The sequence below is a fragment of the Cydia strobilella genome, chromosome Z, assembly GCF_947568885.1.
Source record: "Cydia strobilella chromosome Z, ilCydStro3.1, whole genome shotgun sequence".
Classification (NCBI taxonomy): Eukaryota; Metazoa; Arthropoda; class Insecta; order Lepidoptera; family Tortricidae; genus Cydia; species Cydia strobilella.
Window position 1 is genome coordinate 12,466,721 of NC_086068.1, and position 20,043 is coordinate 12,486,763.

Genomic DNA, 20,043 nt, shown 5'->3' on the forward strand with positions numbered 1-20,043 from the left:
GTCAACTGGTTGTCAAAGTAATACCAGTGATTGGGTAAATTGTTTCTCAATAGTTCTCAGGTTTCTTCCTGTAAGTGTAAGTAGCTACATTAGATTATGCAGTAGTTAGTGGCTTAAAACAATAATTTTATTAAAAGTATCTATATAATTTATTTACTGTTCAGTGTTCCACTTTGTGTTTATTGTGTCTTGTTTCAAGATAAAGATGTCAATGTCATCAGCTGTTGATGTTTGAAAATAGCTAATCTTTACGTGACGATTGCTGATATACTGATTTACAACAAAAGCTAGGCTTTGCCCAAAGCTAAAACATTATGAGTACATCGGCGGGCGGTGTATATAACTTTAAAGTCGTGTTGTTGGGCGAGGGATGCGTCGGCAAAACGTCACTTCTGTTGCGTTACATCGAGGACAAATTCAACGACAAACATCTTACTACGCTTCAGGTACAAGTTTAATTACCTTTACAATACATATGGTGCTACTTTCTCGCACTAGTGCGGAAAAGAGCACTTTTCGTGCATATGTCGAAAGTTTAAAGGGCCATATGTACTGTAAAACGTTGTACGATACACGTGCGAATAGGTAATTCGCAACTTGTGTCGATTTAAAACACTCCCTGCGGTCGTGTTTTAATTTATCGCCACTCGTTTCGAATTTCCTCTTTTCCGCACTTGTATCGTAAATAACTATTTTTTAGTTTGATGTTTTTGCCCTAGTATGACAATAGCTATTTATGCAACAAGTGCGGAAAGTGTATGTAACTCGTATTCCTTTATACACTCGCTCACTTTGCTCGCTCGTGAATAAAATTCCACTCGTCGGAAATCATCTTTACGCACGTGTATCATGCAATGTTTTACTATGCATTGTGCGAGTAAATAAAAAATCATATAATGGCAAATAAGTTTAATTATTAAAAAATTGAAAACAAAAAGCACTAGTGCGGAAAAGTAGTACTTTCCGCATGATATGGCTCCGGAGGAAACGCACTTTTCGAGCACATGCATTGTAAATATAGTTGTGCCATTCTCAGTTTACCATGGGGAATGTTCTGGCACGAGAACTTTCTCCATACAACACGGAGAACGATCTCGAGAATGGCACAACTATAATGACAAAGCATATCAGAGCTGCATATACTATTAAGTATTATATTTATTCTCGAATTACTTTCTAGGCTACCTTCCTTAACAAGAAAATAAATATAAACGGTAAGCGCATCAACCTCTCCATTTGGGACACGGCGGGTCAGGAGAAGTTCCATGCTCTTGGGCCAATATATTACCGAAATTCTAATGGTGCAATCTTAGTTTATGACATCACTGATGAAGATTCTTTTGTAAAGGTAATTTTACTGTCTGTCTGTCTGTAAAGATAATTGATTGTGATGGATCATATAATATATCAGCAAGCAACATTTGGGCGTCTATAAATGCGTTACTTCACTCTGCATATATAATATAGTCTAATATTTGCCTGTAATGAAATAGATCATAGCACATCAAATAAGTCAAATAACAATTAATTTAATTTACAGGTTAAAAATTGGGTAAAAGAGCTAAAGAAGATGCTTGGTCCGGACATTGTTTTATTGATAGCTGGCAATAAAATTGACTTGGAGCATGAGAGAACAGTGCCTCTTGAAGAAGCAGAAAGGTAAAATATTCTAGAATTTATTTATATCTTACATAATTTTGCAGTAATGTGATTAAATTGCAAGCAATTTGTATACAATATAATTTTAATTTGTCTAATTACCTAAAAATGTAGTTTCATTGCTAATAAATCTAATGGTTCTTTACTCTGTTTTAGTTATGCAGCAATGGTTGGTGCTAAACACTTCTATACATCTGCAAAATTAAATCAATGTGTAGAGGATCTTTTTTTGGAGCTGACTCGTGAAATGGTCGAAAAATTTGAACAAAACTCCCAGCGGGAAGAAAACCGAATTTCTCGGGTCCTAGTGGTTGACGATGAGGCTCCTGCTCAAACTTCTTGTTGTTCTGGCTCCAGAAGCAATTAACTATCCTTCATCACTTGTGGACAATAACTAAATGTCAGCTTGTTTTTAGTATAAAAAGATTAAACCTTTAAATTTAACCTTTTCAATGCAATATGTTGACAAACATCTCTTTGTTTGAAGACACTAAACTCGATCATCTTTTCTTTCATATGTAGATAGTCATTTAAAAGCTTTTGAACAGTTAATATGTGTAAGTAATATTGGGATTAAATTTTAAAGTAAATGTACTTTATTGACATTAGGGAATGCAAAACCGAATTTTAATTGTATGGAAAAATCGGTTAATAACCGAATATTAACGGAATTTTTAATACAAATAAAAACCGGTTTTGCATTCCCTAATTGACATATATTTGAAAATTGACTTTTTTATTTTTAAACTTTAGAACTGAATGAAATTAGCAACGCGAGTTAACATTTACAATGCATTAAACCTGGTTGTAAGGATGTGATGACACCAAATGATTCTAATGTCTATTATTTATTTTATCAAGAAGGTAATAAACTAATAATGTGAATGTAAAAACAAGAATTTAGATACTTATAAAAGATCGAACAAATAAATAAAATACTTATAAGCTATAGAATTTTTGTTACAATTATAACAGTGATTATTATTATAATTATTGAGCGTTGATCGGCGCGGACGGTGCCACACCGCGGGATTCCGATGACTCAAATGCCGCGATCTTGTTCGAAAAAGTAATTCTATTGTTATTTTAAATAAGTTTTTTAAGAGTTTTTGAATAAGATTTCTACTCGGAAACCAGCGGTGTGGACGGCACGGACGGTGGTCCGTGCCGATCACTGGGTATGAGTGATATGTTCACGAAAACATCTACGTACTCAATAGCCTCGGCTGCTCCGCTATGAATCCGCGTGTTTTTTAAAATCATGTGTATGAAAAATTGTTGTAGGAATTATTATTAGCATATACATTACATAAGGTTTTTGTAATATAAATATTGCAAATAAACATTAAGGTGGTAAGGTAACAGTCAATGTATTTTAGATATGATCATATTAGGGATAGATATCAGTTATTTTTTTTCACCACACCAACTGGTAAAGGCCCTCTTGATTGTTCAAAAACTAATGAGAAAGTTGCTTTTTATCCACATGTGGGGCAAAGTAATCAGATGCAAAATTTGGGTTGTTTCCTTATGTTAGCTGGTAGAATTGACTTTTAAATTATGTTTTTTTTTATTACGTTCATTTGGATTTGATTTGTTTCAATTATTTTGGTATTTCATAGTTAGTATTTTCCTCGTGTTGGTGTGGTGAAAAATTTTGTGTTTCACTCGGAGGCAAAGTTTGTTTAACCTTCGTGCCTTGAAACCCTCGCAACGCTCAAGGTTCCACTTCTCGAACCACTCGCTATGCTCGTGGTTCAATTTTGGAATCTTTCGCTTGCTCGGGTCTCAATATTAGCACGAGCGGTTAAACAACAACTTTGCCCCCTTGTAAAACAAATAACTAACACACAATTTATATTTAATAAATCGCATAGAAATATAAAAACCGGCCAAGTGCGAGTCGGAATCCCGCACGAAGGGTTCCGTACCATTACGAAAAAAAAACAGCAACAAAAACACGTTTGTTGTATGGGAGCCCCATTTAAATATTTATATTATTCTGTTTTTAGTATTTGTTGTTATAGCGGCAACAGAAATACATCATTTGTGAAAATTTCAACTGTCTAGCTATCACGGTTCATGAGATACAGCCTGGTGACAGACAGACAGACGGACAGCGGAGTCTTAGTAATAGGGTCCCGTTTTTACCCTTTGGGTACGGAACACTAAAAAGTAGGTGAGTTGACCGTGACGTCACTATATAAGTTTTCATATAAATTCTATATTAGCAAATCGTTTTGACAGTTCTAAAATAGAAACTGATTTGACTAATAGGAGAATACCCTATTGAATGTGTGTATCATCTTATTTAAGCTACGCAATGATCAAGACACGACCGTTGGTCAAGTCGTTTTCTAGCTGTTGTATAAATTTTAAACCATTTAGATAAAAGGCGAATGTTAAACGAGCTTTTTTAATAAATATTCTCACTTAGGACGGAAGCCGTCCTTTCGATAGCCCGCTTAACAGGTTAGGGAAGCTCGTGAAGTCGGCTGAGTTCATCTCTACTACCTATATACTAGGTTTTACTGTAATGTAATCCAGTCCTTTCATCCACATCTTTTTATCAGTAGTACCTAGCTGTGTGTAGTAATTCAGGCATCAGGCACCTCTCAATCTCAATGCTTACTGTCGTCGCAAAAATCGTTCCTCGAGTATAGAGTAGTACCTACCTACCGTCAAATGGATAACTTGGGATACGAAAGGTAACAGAAGACAGCAATTCTTCAACACTATGAAATAATATTAGCTAGTTACATGTTACATAGCAAGGCTAATCGCGCAGGATTTTCCTCATGCCCCAAGTTTCCCCATTTGAGGGTAATATTTAACGTCTTCTTTACTTGTGTTTTGTTTATTTTCTCGACTTTGAATTTACGTTGCGTTTAGCTAAGGATACATACTATATAGCTAGGTACTATTACTTCGTAATATTTCCTTTGATAACATTTGGTCGCCGCCTTGATAATAAAAAACCAAGAAACCCACCACCCGCCACCAGCATATATGTATGTATCCGCTGTTTCATTTGGAAATTCATATGGGCTCAAACTTCAAATTATGGTTTAATCCCATTTTTAGGGTTTCGTAGTCAACTAGGAACCTTTATATTTTCGCCATGTCCGTCCGCAGCTTTGCTCCGTGATCGTTTGTGTTAGAAAACTGCAATTTGGCAGGGATATATAAATCAATCTCGCCGACAGTGGTTAAATAAAATAAAAACTGGTTTTTTTTTTATAAATTAGCGGGGCCCTATCTATATTGCGAATATTCTAAAATTGTCTATTTCCGTATCTATACACAAGTACATAATGCAAGAATATTATCGAATTATGTCGAGTATCGAAGCTGACAATAGGTCACAGACGGCCCTCTCTTTTTTTCGTACATAATTGGGGCAATACTTAACGCAAATATCGATTATAAATTTGTATTTATATACGAGAGCGATTGATATAGACGACTGATATCTAGTATTCGGAATGTGTGTTGCTAGAAGTAACAAAGACTTGATAAATATTTAACATTCCAAATTGCTACTCGTACAACTAATAAGAGTAGCGAGTATTTTTTATAGTGAGCTTTATATTGTTGTTCATTTAAGAATCAATACCTATATAACGATTTTTTGTTATTATGCTGTAGTTAAACCTTGAAATTACAGCAGTCCAGTTTGTCTAGCCCTTTCCGATCCGCCCCTATAGCGGTCTTTGGGAGTTTTTACATCGAACCGTCATTTTAATAGGTATCTGGGATATAAATATAAGAATTAGTCAAAAGTCCGATACTGACCATTAAATGTCCAACTCGCGAGTTCGTGGAAGTGTTCGTTAGTTTAAATCTATCCCTCGGAAGGGGAACAGAAAATGCGATTTTTTGAAACTTTTTTTTGCAGAATTTAGGTTCGATTTTAAAATGAAACCTCTAAACTGTCTCTTAGTGACACTTGCACCATCCCAGCAACCCGGGGTTAACCGGTTAAACCGTTAACCCAGTGTCAAATTGCACTGGTAACCATGGTAACTCCAGGTTTAACCGGGTTAGTGGTGGTGGTGGCCCTTAGTTTTGTATCCAGAATTAGACATAGAAAACTGGCATTAAAATAACTGTAGTTGTTTGATTTAGGGGGAAAAGCTGTTGCTTAACCCCTCTTGCTAATATTGATGCCCAAGCAAGCGAAAGATGCCAAAATTGCGTAATGCCAAAACCACAAGCGTGGAATCATGAGCGTTGCGAGGGTTTAAAGGCGCGAGCGTTAGGCTACGCGCGCACTGCGGATTTCTGCCGTGCGTTTTTTTCCGCAAAATCTTTGAAGTATGCAACCTCCTTGAAGATAACTTGAAATAATCTGTATGCGGATTAAAATCTGTGGTTTGCTGCAGATTGGTTGCGGTGCGGCACCGCACGTTTTTTCTGCATCCTATGGACTATTGAACAAATCCGCGCACTGCGGAATAAAAACCGTGCGGACACCGGCCAGCAGCCATCCAGTGACGCAGTTGTTCTCGCGACACAGTGCTGCGCAGTCATGTCGTCGCTTACCGTAGTAGTCCATTTTCAATGTCCGTTCTTAACTTGAGTTGGGACTAGAATGGCAAACGTGCGGATATGTCACCGCTGTGCGCGTACTGGACACACGGTTTTTTTCCTTTGCGTTTTTAAAAACGCACCGCAACTCGCCGCACCGCAGTGCGCGCGTAGCCTTAAACAAACTTCGCTTCCGAGTAAAAACCAAACATTTTCCCCCACTTTTCACCACTCCAACGTGAGTAAAATACTAACTGTAAACAACAAATCAAATTCAAATGAACGTTATTAAATATGTATCATTTAAAATTATCACTTAAAAGTCAATTCTACAAGTCAACATAAGAAAAAAACTCCAGATTTGCATCAGATTACTTTGCCACTCTTGTGGACAAAATGCAACTTACTCATCAGTTTTTGAAATATAAAGAGAGCCTTTACGAGCTGGCGTGGTGAAATATATACTTTTGGGAAGATATTTATATAAAAATTGTAAAATATACAATGAGAAGGTTTAGATTAGAACTATGAAAGCGAAAGTATGGCATCTGATTATGGATACCACTACGAGTATATTCTACAAGGACTATATTAAAGGCAATATTTAAAATAAAACAATGGTGTAGGTTAACAACTTTCTAATAATATGCTATGTGTGATAGCTGATACTAATAACTTTGACAACAGTAAACAAAGCCCTACATTTAGACTAATCTGCGCTGAACAGTGTGCTCAGAAATTTATTGCTGCATCAAGCTAGTGTTAATATACAATTTGTACTGTATGTCCGAGTGAACATATACAATTAACTTGTAAATGTTAAAATATATTAACTTTTTGCCTCGCGCTTTCCATACTACCTTTTACCTTTATGATTGATTGGCATATAACAGGTACAATTATAAGTCCAACATACATCTACCAAACATATTACAGTCACGTCTAAAAATATCCTTACCTTATCACCCATATATTAAAAGTAGTGTAGACATATTAATGGCACTTTGTCCGTATCGATATTTTTAGACGTGGCTGAACAACATCAAATCAACAAAAGTATAAATGCAGACCATTTTGTTTGGTTGATAAACTGATATTAAAGTTTTCAACTGCAATATGCAGTTTGAGTTTTGACACGTGAAATAAAAACGCATCTATATATACCGACGGAATACGGTATCAAATAAAATGTTCAAATAAAAACCAGTTAACTTTTGAGTCATTGAGATTGTGCATCATTAAAATGCTACATACATTAGCTTATGGTTTAGGAACGCGTTATGATAATGCTACATGGAGGCTTACGAAGCTTATTTGGCAATTATTATAATGTTTGATGTACTTTAATTCCATGGCTTTAATGACATTTTATGATTTTAATAAAAAAATATTCGATCATAAAAGTGTATGTCTCAGTTGATACAATTTACAAAATACAGGTTTCATACTGACTAATGGCAGTAATGGCAACACACAACACCTCCTAGCTAACATATCCAGCAGACATATATAATGTAATTTTAGGCCCTGATGTAACGACGCAACGCTTCACCAAACTGGCACGAGACCACGCACAATTATAATGGAATAAGGTTTCCAAAACAAAGGAATAAATATCGGATTTTATACCACATTCAAAGGTCTTGGGCGATATTATGCCCCACTAGTCCCACTATGCAAAATAAATAATAACGTTACGTTATATTCGAATTTACTACTCATTCGAACTGTTTTTCCAATGTATTATAGCCTAAGTGTATGAGTTATTATTAGTAGGTATGCGTTGTGGGGCAATATTGATGAGACGTCGATACAGTTAATCCTAATTCCACTAAACAGGCTCTTTCATCCTTCGTGATAGCCAGCAGAGCTTTTCCATGTCACTGTCTGACAACGCTATGAGTTTTTTGTGTCTGGAAATTTTAAAGTCAAACGTCTGTTTGTGTTTATTATCACAGTTCACTTGTGTTTTGCTGATATTTACTTTTGGAAGTTCTATTTGCCTTTCTAGTTCGCTACACGGAACTAGACTGTGTCACTTCTCGGTCTCGTTCTCTTTGATTGTTACCCTTTTTTTGGAAGGCGCTTTGGAATTTGCGACGGGAGCTTCTACAGTGTCTTGGATCTCGGTGACCGTGGCTCTGTCAGCGCCCTGCGCCTCCGTGTCCAGCGGAGGGAGGTCCAGCAAATACGGCATCATGCTGCGGGACTTTTCCTCTGTAGACAGCCATTCCATCTAGAAAACAAACGTAACCACTTAGTTATGGGGTGGTGTGACATTTAGTGGTCGATACATAATGTGTGTAATACGCGGCCGTATTTGTGGAAATAAGCCCCTGATGTACAAATAAACTTCTGTATTTAATGGTGTTTAGTGATTTTGAAAGAAAATGGTGTTTAGTGGTGAACTCACTTTCTGCCGGTGATCCTTTACAGCGTCATCGCAAATTAGGATGCACATCTGGCGGGTGAGGCGGCCGTCGTCGGAGGCGTAGGCGGCGGCTTGCCACGCCACGCCGAGCTTGGACAGCGCGCGGCCCGACATGCCGGCCGTGCGCGCCGCCAGCAGGCTGCACAGCTCGCCGTACTCGAACTGGTCCACGCTCAAGCGTCTGCCGGTGAAACAAGCCAAAATTAGTAATACACAATGACACATAATATACCTAACAAGAAACATTGCAAGCGATAACGCTGGATTTGCCCTCAAGAACGAATATACACTATTAGAAATACATTTTTGGTACGGTCAGCTGCAGAGAAGAGGTGCCGCCCTGCCACCTCTGCATAGTTTGTATGCAGCGTGGCACCTTTTCTCTGCAGCTGACCGTACCTACAAGCTTTTATCTCTGACTGTACTTTTCTTTCCACAGGCAACTCATACTCATAGAGACAATTTTAACCTCTAACACGATTACTTTGCGTTGTTTTATCACAGTTCCATGACCACCTCCTGTCTCCATCATCAGATCAGCTCCATGTCATCATAATATTGCATTGTCATCCGTTCTACATTTTTTTTTAATAGCCTGTAGTGTCCCACTGCTGGGCGAAGGCCTCTCCCTTTGATATCCATAACTCCCGTTGTTGAGCCGTTTCCGGCCAGTTATTAGTGAAGGTGTCTAAGTCGTCCCGCCATCTCCGCCTGGGCCTGCCACGTCCGCGCTTCTTTTGCGGCATCCACTTGGTGGCTATACTAGCCCACCTATCCGGATGCATGCGGCAGACGTGACCTGCCCAGTCCCACTTCATCCTAGCGGTCTTCTCCCCTACGTCAGCTATGCCTGTTCTGGAGCGCAGTGTAGTGTTTCGGATTCGATCCATCCTTGTGACACCTAGAATGCTGCGCTCCATTGCTCTCTGGCAAACCTTCAATTTGGACTTCTGACTGTCGGTGAGCGACCATGGTTTGAGCGACCGTAGGTTAGGACAGGCAGAATACACATTTCAACGAGTTTACGCTTTAGTGACATTGGAAGGGCCCCCTTCATTAGCTCCTTCATGTAGCTCTTCCAGGCGTTTTGAACACGGCGCTCAGCTTCCTTGTCTTGCCTGTCACTGAAAGAGACTAACTGGCCCAAATATATATACTCGTTGACATATTGTATAATCTGCCCGTCAACTTCGACCGTACGTTTCGTGCTATTAGTCATCACCTGAGTCTTTGCACGATTCATTTGAAGTCCAACTTTGAAATTTGAAGTTCTACATATGTATGTAAAATTTCAGCTCAATCGGAAATCGGGATGTGGGTCAAATTTAGCTTACAAGATTTGGCCCACACTAACTAACATACATACATACTAACAGGGCAAGTTAAATAAAAACTTCTAAAAAACATTAATAGCACTAACATTGAGTGACTCCCTGACTGCACCTTTGGAGAAGAGCTTTGAGCAGATTTATCAGATCTTAAACCAAACGGTATTGACAGACAAAAAAACATTAACAAGCCAGTGACAACTTATCAGGCATTATACCGTGTCTGCGACATGAAAACATTTTCCATACAAAATTGTTGCCATGTGCATTTTACAGTTACAAAGAAAGTGGCGCCCTCATTTATTTTCTACTCTTTTATGCCGCACTGTAATAACGTAGATAATGTGTTCAAAATATGTTTACCTCTTTCCTTCAGAAGCAGGCTGAAGCACAAATTTGTCAAAGTAAAGGCGGATCAAACGTTCGCGTTCCTCGAGGCCCGGCAGCCCGAACTCGATCATCTTGTCCAGACGGTCGTTGATGGCGGAGTCGAACTGCTGCGGCGTGTTGGACGCCAGCACCAGCATGATGCGGTTGCTCTGGTCTGACGTGCGGTACAGAAACGCGTTCAGAGCCGCCCGCAGATCCTCACTGATCCTTTCGGAGGAACGTTTTCTAAGGAATGCGTCTGCTTCGTCGATGAATAGAAGTACACCTAAAATAAGTTTCTAAGGTCAAGTTTGGTTGAAAATACAGACAAGACAGTTACTAACGAATTTATAATATTAAGTAGGGATGATAGAAACGGATAGTGAAGAAGTTCATTAGTTTCGGTTACGTTACGTCTATTGTGTCTAAAGGGGGAAGATATTAATAAAACCTACAGCGTTTTAAATGTATTTTACCTTTCTTGCTGGTATTGGCCCAGTCAAACACTTTGTGGATGGCGGCGACTGCATCCTTGCCCATGGGCGCCACGTCGCCCCCCGTCAGGATGGCGTACTCCATGCCCGAGTGCTTCGCCAGTTTCTGTAACACGCAATCGTAATATGGCCGAATAATTAATCTGATATTAGCATGTTGAAAAACGTTTGCGTCGTTATACATAAGTAGGTATAAGTAAATGAAGGCATGTTTACAAAAACAAAATAACTAACATTTTTTGCGGATTTGAGTTTTTGGTATCATAGCATTCGTCTAAGCAGGATCTACACGTAGAGCAAAAGATAGTGTCCAAAAATGACCCCAATTGTCCAAAATCAGTAAATCCACTAGTTATGTAAGATAAATCTGTACATCTCTGATAGAATACAAAACATAATTTCTATAGAAACTTGTTTTATTTTCTTACAAAAAGAACATAACTAACAAAATTTTACAAAAACAGCATAAGTGAGGAACTTATTTTTCATTTTTTTTCCAAAAATACTGGTCTTTGAAATGTGTAATCGTATATTTTGGAACTATTGGCCACTTACTAAAATCACCTATACAATGTTTATGTCCAATAACTAATATATAAGAAGACATTTAGTTTTTTTCGTTTCCTGTAAATTCATGTCTAGTGTAGTTATGTTGTTTTTGTAAACATGCCTTCAATTATGACTCATCAAATATAAAAGAATAGAATCTGTTTATTTGCCAGAATACGTATGGTACAAGATGACAACGGAACATTGTTTACATTTACGTGTAAGTATCAGTATCAGTATTCAGTCGAAGACACGTCACGCTAATAATTGCCAATTTGATAATTTTAACATTAAATTAAATTTACAATATATAGGTAGACAAATAGTCAGACAATAAAAACAGTGGTTTAATTGTTCAGTAAAAAAAGATATATATATACATATATATAGCCACTTGTAACAATTTGAATATTAAATAATAAAATGTCCGAAAAATTTAAATTTTATATAAAAGTCAAATTACAAAATTGATGTCGTGTATAGTCATTGGAAAAATAAATTAATAATAATATGTCAAGAAATATACATAATCTCTGCTACTTAAAATATTATTCTATTTGCGTTAATTTGAGCTATAAAAATTCCCTCACACTATAAAAGCAATTTTCAAACAGCCATTTTGTAATCTTATTGCTAAATTGGTTACTATCGATTCATCACCTTACCTTAGAGAACAAGGTTTTGCCGGTACCAGGTGGCCCGTACATGAGAAGGTTCCTGTAGAAGCCTTTATTCATGCGCGTGTTTTTGGTGGCGATGGCGATGTCGCGCAGCCGCCGCTCCAGCGTCGGCGCCAGTACCACGCCGGCCAGCGCATCCGACGGCTTGCGGAAGTTCGCTATGGCCTTTGACACTGTCAGGATGGGATGCTTCACCGCTTCCAGAAGAGAGAATCTCGATGTTTCATTTACGAGACTTGGTTTACCTGAAAGACATAACTAAGTCTTGTAAACGCGTATACTATAAATACTATAATGCCCCTTAAAAGCGATTGATTAGCAGTCTCAATAACTCACCTCACAAAAATAAGCTTAATTGAGACCATTATAAAATGTAAGACAATAAGTTTTGCACATAAATAGAAATCATTATGCAGACTGGTAATGCGTTAACACGTTGACTGTCCCCATGAAAAATTATATGACAAAGTCACACGTCCAAGTGTGCTTTCACTTTGAAGTTGTGAACCCATAGTGGAAGCACGGACTCCTGAAAAAAAGTTTCATGACCCCACATTGGGGGCACCCGGACAGGGAATGGGTACAATTGATTGAAACTTGTTTTGTCAGGTTACTGGTTAAAAACTTACCAATTCGGGCTTCAATGAATCTTGCAGTGACAGAAGTAGCTCCTTTGGCAGTGTAAACTCCGAGGGCTACAAGTGACAGGCCTCCAGCTGCTGCTAATGTCTTGTCCCAATCTGTCACTAATGCATTTAACCCGGTGCCTATGACACTGCCCGCTGTCCTGTTTTAGCGAATATTTGGTTAATTTTTGTTAAGGCGGTTCCCTGAGCCAGAAGGCGAAAAATCTTATATGATCATGTTTTTCTAAGAGGCGTTGATATTCGTAGACGTGGAAAAAATATATGTAGTTCTTGACTATATTATGATATATAGCTTCCGATACACGAATTATGACACTTCGCTCGATACAATTAATTCCCAAAGTAACCTCTAACTCGGACTTTTAATTCAGACTCAAACCATCTCTGTACCAAATTTCAACGAAATCGGTTCGGCGGTTTAAGCGTAAAGAGGAGTTTTATAAAAAATCATTTTTTTAAATTTTGTTTTTACTTAGGAATGGTGTCAATGTTGATACCATAAATGAATTCAGCACCCCCGATTTATACGAAAACGATCCCAAACCCGGCCTAGCAGCTTCACCGATGTAGATATTCAAGATAAAAATGAGAGCCCTAAATAAACCTTGAAGAGTGGATATCTCAAAAACTATACAAGATATCGAAAAACTTGACAGAATAAAACTTGTAACAAATTAAATCTCTTTTCATTTTGTATAAGTGGCCAAGTCGCTCAGACGCATAGTTTCCGAGAGATAATCCAAAAACCGAAAAATGGAACCTTCAAACCCCCCTCTCCCCCCCAGCACCAGGGTTATGGCCGGGGACTTTTGATATGTTCATCTCCTAACTAGTCCAAACAAAGCTACGAAGTTAAAAATTGTGTTCCTTGCATTTCCCTCTATACCTTTTTTTGGGCATTTATTTCCTGGCCTATATAATATTAATTTAAATATTACTTACTTTATACTCTCCAAAATAGTCGTACGGTTCTCCGCAGCCTTCAATCTGATTTGCTCAAGATTGATATCTCGATTTTCACGATCTGCTTTTGCCCTAGCTCTCGCTTCAGCTTCAATAGCCTTAAGTTTATTTTTCTCGCGGAGTTCCATTTCATGTTCTATTGTAGCGCGACGCAATGCTTCTTGCTTTGCAACACTTTCTTCTTGTCTGTATAAAATTAAAAACGGTTAACAAGTGTACTAAACAGCAACACTCTTGCTGCAGTGTGGACATGGTATTATCTAAACAACTGACATGACTCACATGACCCCAATTTGACCCCCATGTATTTTCAGCGAAAATGAATGGTTTCGGAGAAATGTTTCTCTGAACATATAATGGGGTTCGTATCGGTGGATTCTATCATATTAGTTTTTGTTTGATCCATACTGAATGCTACATCCTGTATAATTAGTATAAATAATGCATGTTACTCACTTCTTCAAAATCTCATCTTGTGACCTCTGTTGTTGGACTAGCTGCTCCTCGTAACGCTTCTTTGCTAATTGGTCTTGATATTGCGCCCGCATTTGGTGTTGCTTTGTTTCTTCCTGTAATACATATATGACAGTTTTATTCAATTGAGTAATTGAAATAGATGCCATGTAATAATATGATTATGAACAAAACTCATGTTTTCTATGTGTATTATACAGTCATATTGCATTATCATCAAAGTAATGTAGGTGTTTTAATTTCAGCTCAGATATTGGGATTTCGATCAAGTCTTGCAATGCAATGGGAGAGATAGATAAAAACATTTTTTTTGTAAAGTTAGTCACAAGTACAAAAAAATAATTATTAATGATCATGGCCCCAAAATAAAAACAGTTTGGTAAATATTCTTATGGAAGCAACAATCCAAACATACTGGATAAATTGATATTAAACTAGATAAAAGTGGTCCATACCTGTAAGGTCTTTCTTCTTTCTTCATAGTCAACTTTTTTCTGTTCCACCTTGGACTGTTCTATCGCGGCCTCATATTCCTTGATCTTCGCCATCTGCTCTTGTTGCCGTGTGGCTTCTTGAAGTTTGCTGAGATCCAATGCATCTTTTGCATGCCCTGTGAACAATTTATTGGATTATGGTTCTCTTTAGCAGGTCTAATACTCTTTAGTAACCAGTAAGAAAAAGTAGAAGATTTTAATGGTAACATGTATTTTAGAAGTAACAAGTTTTAGGAGAAGGCGAGGCATTTTGTAAACTATAGTATTTTAATGGTTTATAGTTAATGAGTGGTTAGTGGTGGCTTTAAAACAAAGTTATTTATTGTACAGTAGAATCAGCATATAATGACATCAAAGGGAAGTGACAAAAACATCATACTAAGTGGATGTCATACCAAGCATAGTGGATTAACTTCTTATTTCTGTTAACTTTTCCTAATTAATCTCAAATTGCTCTAATAATAAATAATAATAATAAAATCATTTATTCCAGATAACATTGATCCATAGGTATAATTTACATTTTACAATTGAAATAAAAATTTAAAATAAATAAATAAAATTAGGTGTAAAACATAAATATCCATTAAAATTAAATTGGCTGAGCATTTGGTAACTGATAGAATATAAAAGACATTGAAAATTAATTGATAGGTAATAATAAATTAGGAAGTACATAAACAACCTAAGGTTTGCGGATGACGTCATAATTGTTGCCGAAAAACCGAACATACTAGAAGAAATGATTTCAGAATTTGACACAGCATGCAAGGAAGCAGGTTTAGCAAGAAACATGAAAAAATGCAAAATCATTACTAATGGAGATAAAATACCAATAAAGCACGGAAGAAACAATATGGAATATGTTGAAGACTTCACATACCTGGGACAACTAGTTTCCTTCAAAAACAGACTCGACAAGGAAGTAGACTACAAGATTAGTAGAGCGTGGCGAAAATATTGGTCTCTAAAATCAATTCTGAAGAGTGATATGTCAATGGCCATAAAGAAAAAGGTATTTGATACTGCTGTCCTACCTACCTTAACTTACGGTGCCCAAACCTGGAGCCCCATTGAGAAACATATTCATAAACTGAAAATCTGTCAAAGAGCTATGGAACGGTCAATGTTAAAAATTAAAATTAAGGACAGAATCAGAAACGAAGTCATAAGAGAGAAAACTGGAGTAAAAGATACAATATACGCAATAAAAAAGAGCAAATGGGCCTGGGCTGGCCATATATGTCGAACAACGGATAACCGGTGGACTAAACGTGTCACAGAATGGTCACCAATAGGAATAGCGAGAAAACAAAAAAGACCAATTAAAAGATGGAGAGACGAGCTAGTGAACTTCTACAGATACTGGTGGAGAACAGCACAGGATAGGAAGGAATGGGAAAAACTGGGGGAGGCCTTTTCCGCTCAAGCGACATGCAAATAATAAACCAATAATAATTTAAATTTATGTAATTGTAAAAAAAAAGAAGCATGAAATAAAGGCTATTACTATTACTACTATTACTATTAATAATAAAATTCATTGATTATTAAAAAGATTAAAATTAAAAAGAAAAAAATTAAATTAAAATATATGCGCAGTCAAGTTTAGTTAGAATGTCAGGACTTCCTATTCAGAGGTGTTCCATAGAGCGTGATTTCCGGTACCCTATCCACCTTATGCTCACGCGGCTGGAAAACAAGAACCTCACTTTTAGCCACATTGTACCTAAGTCCACGAGTCACGGCATACTCCTCGCACTTACTCAAAAGTTATCTGATTGCACAGACAGAGGGCCCCAGCAGCACCATGTCATCTGCGTAGCTAATATTGTTTACCATTTCCCCGGCAATTGCACATCCAACTCTGGTACTGCTGAGATCCTCTATGAGCGCATTGATATACAAGTTGAAGAGACGCGGCGAGGTTAACCCCCCCTGCCTCACCCGCACCTCAACCTGTACTCATCAGAAAAGGCGTTGCCCCACTTGACGACATTCGTTTGGTTATTATACCAATAATCAAAAACACCTGTCTCTGTACGAACCTTATGCCAAAGAAGGTCGTAAGACACCATATCAAAAGCTTTTGATCTAAGAACAAATTGAATTATTTTCTATGAAAATATTTTAATTTGTGTTTTTTCAAGTAGACATACTACTATTTAAACTATAAACTGAAATAAATGTCATATATGAAGGAAAGAATGACCAAAGCCTCCAAAGCCTTCGGGAAATTGTCATATACTTGGAAATTTCGACTCATGTCACCGTGACCGGATAGCTGAGCGGTTCAGGCACCTGTCGGGTAAACGGGGTACGCTAGTTCGTTTCCAGCTGTTTACACTGGAGGCTTTGGTCATTTTTTCCTTCATATATGACATTTATTTCAGTTTATAATCTCAAATTCCTTTGTGAGAGATGAGTTTTATTAACCTTGAACCAATTATCAACTTGTCATTGAGAATCAACACTAAAGCAACATACACACCATACACGCACCAAACTGTGAACTCCGAACTCGACTGTAACTAGAATATCACAAAATAAGGAACAATCTTCTATGCAAGTTTTCAATAGAATATCTCCCTACATAACTGAGAATATTTTATAAATTATTTTATTACCTCACAGTAGTCTGTTATGATCATTATTTATTTAAACTTTATTGCACAATATAAAATTGTACAAATGGTGGACTTAAGGCATTCTCTACCGGTCAACCATTGGGTCAAACAGAAACAAATGAATGTTTGGCACTCATAGAGATTGTGTTATTGATTGAGGTTCTGTTTTTTTTCTTCAATTATTCCTACATAAATGTTTTCTGACCGAATCATAGCAAAGGTGAAAAGCATTCAAATTATTGTAAGGGATTTAAATTTAATATTGAGATGTTCGGGTTAATTAGCATTTAGTAACTCTTGGTCGAATGGAATTATTATCATATAATTTCAAGGTTCAATAGGCACTTACGAGCTCATGTTTCTTGTAATAGACTGTTGTGTTTTTTGCTGCAGTTTAACATTCTATTTACGAGTCACGATTACTTACTTAAAACCTACATAGTCATGAGCGATTTAATAATGCTTAGTGACCATATATTTATCTAAGTGAAAGCTAAAATGTATTCAGCCTTCTGCAGTGTGCTTTTAGGTTATAGGGTCGCATTATGCAATAGTATGAAATATGACTGATAACAGTGATTACAGATCGAACTTACTGGACTGCTCCAACTCTTTAGCGGCCTGCGCAGCTCTTTCAAGAGCGCTGGAGTCAAACCGATAAGCTTCCATTGCTTTCTTTTCTGCTTTTGTGAGGTTAACTGGGGGTGCCGCCGCACCCCCGTTATTACCCGACGGGTCATCGGTTGGCGGCTGCGGAGGTTTCGTACTATACCCAAATAACCAGGACATAGTTCACACAGATAACTTTAATTCATTAAATACGTAAAATAAATGTGATAAAAAGATAAAATTCCAATACGACCGACCCCCGACGATCTTCTGTGACTTCTGTCGGACGTGCTTATCAAATATTATCAATCCTACCAACACTCAACAGTACCAACCACAGAAGAGCCAAAGGTAATAAAAATACAGATAAGAAATAATAAGATTCGTACGAATACGCGAACTGCATTCCACACACTTCCACACCATCGAATATGCTTGCATGCGGACGGGCGTACCGGACCGCGCCTTTGTATGGTCCAAAGCTTGAGGCATAAGCCTCCTCCACACTCGTATATACGATTTTAGTTAACTACTTAGAGTAACTTATACTAGAGCGGTACTGTAATAGTAAATTTTGTAACCCCAGTAAATTCACTGCCATCTGTCGACACACTTTAAAACTAAAAATGAATATTTATAAAAATACGATAAAATGTCTTTAAATATGGATAAATGTTTTTTTTTATTTGCATAATTATTTTTATGATTTTGACCCATGTTCTTTCACTGATATGCGTTAAAATTGTTAAATAACAAACGAAACCGTCAACACCATCTATACAACTGTAGGCCAAAGCTAGTAGCGCCCTCTGAACGAGAATCAAATTTTCTTGATTTTCGAGGCACGTTTTTTCCTTAGACTGTATCCATCTATTGCGAGTACTAATCGCAGAAAAGCAGTATTGAATGACGCAATGTATCGTTATATCTAACTTTTGCCAGCGACTTCGTCTGTGTGGAATAAGTGATTTGGGTTGCTTATTTTTTAACACATCTGGATTTTATTGATTCCCCTTACAAACTTCCAACCCTCTAAAGGGATGCCTAAATGGTCAAAAATACATAAACATTCTTTATTTCTTACAAAAAGTTAGATGATAAAAGTCTTAGTCCCATTACCGAATATCCGCCATATCCGGCGGAGCCATCGGCCAAATAGCCGAATATTCGGCTAGACGTTTTACCAATGAAGTAAATTCGAACGCACACGTACGTGCGCTGGTCTATGATATAAATTGCGCTTGTTCTTTTTAGGGTTCCGTACCAAAAGGGTAAAAACGGGACCCTATTACTAAGACTCCGCTGTCTGTCTGTCCGTCTGTCACCAGGCTGTATCTCATCAACCGTGATAGCTAGACAGTTTAAATTTTCACAGATGATGTATTTCTGTTGCCGCTATAACAACAAATACTAAAAACAGAATAAAATATATATATATTTAAGTGGGGCTCCTATACAACAAACGTGATTTTTTTTTGCCGTTTTTTACGTAATGGTACGGAACCCTTAGTGCGCGAGTCCGACTCGCACTTGGCCGGTTTTTCATATTTTTGTACTATCTAAGAATATAATGGTAGTCTGAAAGTATAATCTGATCTTAATAATTGATTACTTGTAGTTTGCTACTTTTATTACCCCTCGTTTACCGTTATCTACGTTACCGAGCTTTGCTCGGAAAACATAACTCAAAAACGCGCATTTTCCCAGAGATAAGACCAAGCTAGATCGATTTTTCGCCCCCGAAAACCTCCCATATAGCAAATTTCATCGAAATCGTTAGAGCCGTTTCCGAGATCCCCGAAATATATATGTCAGAATCGTGGGCGTATCTTACCATAGAGTATCTATCTTTGCCAATATATTACATTTGCATGGAATATTAGAATATAGACCCTGTAAGGGCACAGCAATTGAATCTTATACCTACAGCATATACAATTTAACCGTATTCAACCGAATAGTGAAATTCCGGCCGAATAGGCCGGATACCGAATAGTGGCCGATTATTCGTTGCATCTCGTTATAATCCATACTAATATTACAAATGCGAAAGTGTGTCTATCTGTTACCTCTTCACGCCTTAACCGGTGAGCCGATTTGGTAAGGGAAGGACCGAAGGACATAGGATAGTTTTTATGCCAGAAACAATCCTTTAACCCATTCATGGTCAAGAACCGCCGAGCGTAGGG

At 37.4% G+C, this 20,043-nt stretch overlaps 2 protein-coding genes across 2 annotated transcripts; one reads left to right on the plus strand and one right to left on the minus strand.

The window, feature by feature from the left end:
- On the plus strand, positions 1 to 3,445 carry LOC134754426 (ras-related protein Rab-21). The gene is made up of 5 exons (XM_063690750.1): positions 1 to 70; positions 200 to 446; positions 1,181 to 1,348; positions 1,541 to 1,659; positions 1,816 to 3,445. Exons 2-5 carry the CDS (start codon positions 315 to 317, stop codon positions 2,024 to 2,026), a joined length of 630 nt encoding a protein of 209 aa, XP_063546820.1. The 5' UTR covers positions 1 to 70; positions 200 to 314; the 3' UTR covers positions 2,027 to 3,445.
- A 4,030-nt stretch (positions 3,446 to 7,475) lies between these two features.
- Positions 7,476 to 18,133, minus strand: LOC134754249 (ATPase family AAA domain-containing protein 3A homolog). The gene is made up of 10 exons (XM_063690448.1): positions 17,842 to 18,133; positions 14,580 to 14,734; positions 14,107 to 14,219; positions 13,630 to 13,836; positions 12,670 to 12,827; positions 12,026 to 12,285; positions 10,794 to 10,917; positions 10,312 to 10,603; positions 8,603 to 8,801; positions 7,476 to 8,425 (listed from the first exon to the last, which is right to left on the minus strand). The coding sequence occupies exons 1-10, from the start codon at positions 18,032 to 18,034 to the stop codon at positions 8,225 to 8,227; spliced, it is 1,902 nt and encodes a 633-aa protein (XP_063546518.1). The 5' UTR covers positions 18,035 to 18,133; the 3' UTR covers positions 7,476 to 8,224.
- Between the last annotated feature and the right edge of the window lie 1,910 nt (positions 18,134 to 20,043).

Excerpts from the sequence above, each read along its gene's own strand:
- LOC134754426 (XM_063690750.1), top strand. The coding sequence starts at position 315 with ATGAGTACATCGGCGGGCGGTGTATATAACTTTAAAGTCGTGTTGTTG. Across the intron at positions 447-1,180 it reads AACATCTTACTACGCTTCAG|GCTACCTTCCTTAACAAGAA; the intron begins GTACAAGTTTAA and ends ATTACTTTCTAG. Across the intron at positions 1,660-1,815 it reads CCTCTTGAAGAAGCAGAAAG|TTATGCAGCAATGGTTGGTG; the intron begins GTAAAATATTCT and ends ACTCTGTTTTAG.
- LOC134754249 (XM_063690448.1), bottom strand. The coding sequence starts at position 18,034 with ATGTCCTGGTTATTTGGGTATAGTACGAAACCTCCGCAGCCGCCAACC. Across the intron at positions 13,837-14,106 it reads CAAGATGAGATTTTGAAGAA|ACAAGAAGAAAGTGTTGCAA; the intron begins GTGAGTAACATG and ends AATTTTATACAG. Across the intron at positions 8,802-10,311 it reads CCTGCTTCTGAAGGAAAGAG|ACGCTTGAGCGTGGACCAGT; the intron begins GTAAACATATTT and ends TTTCACCGGCAG.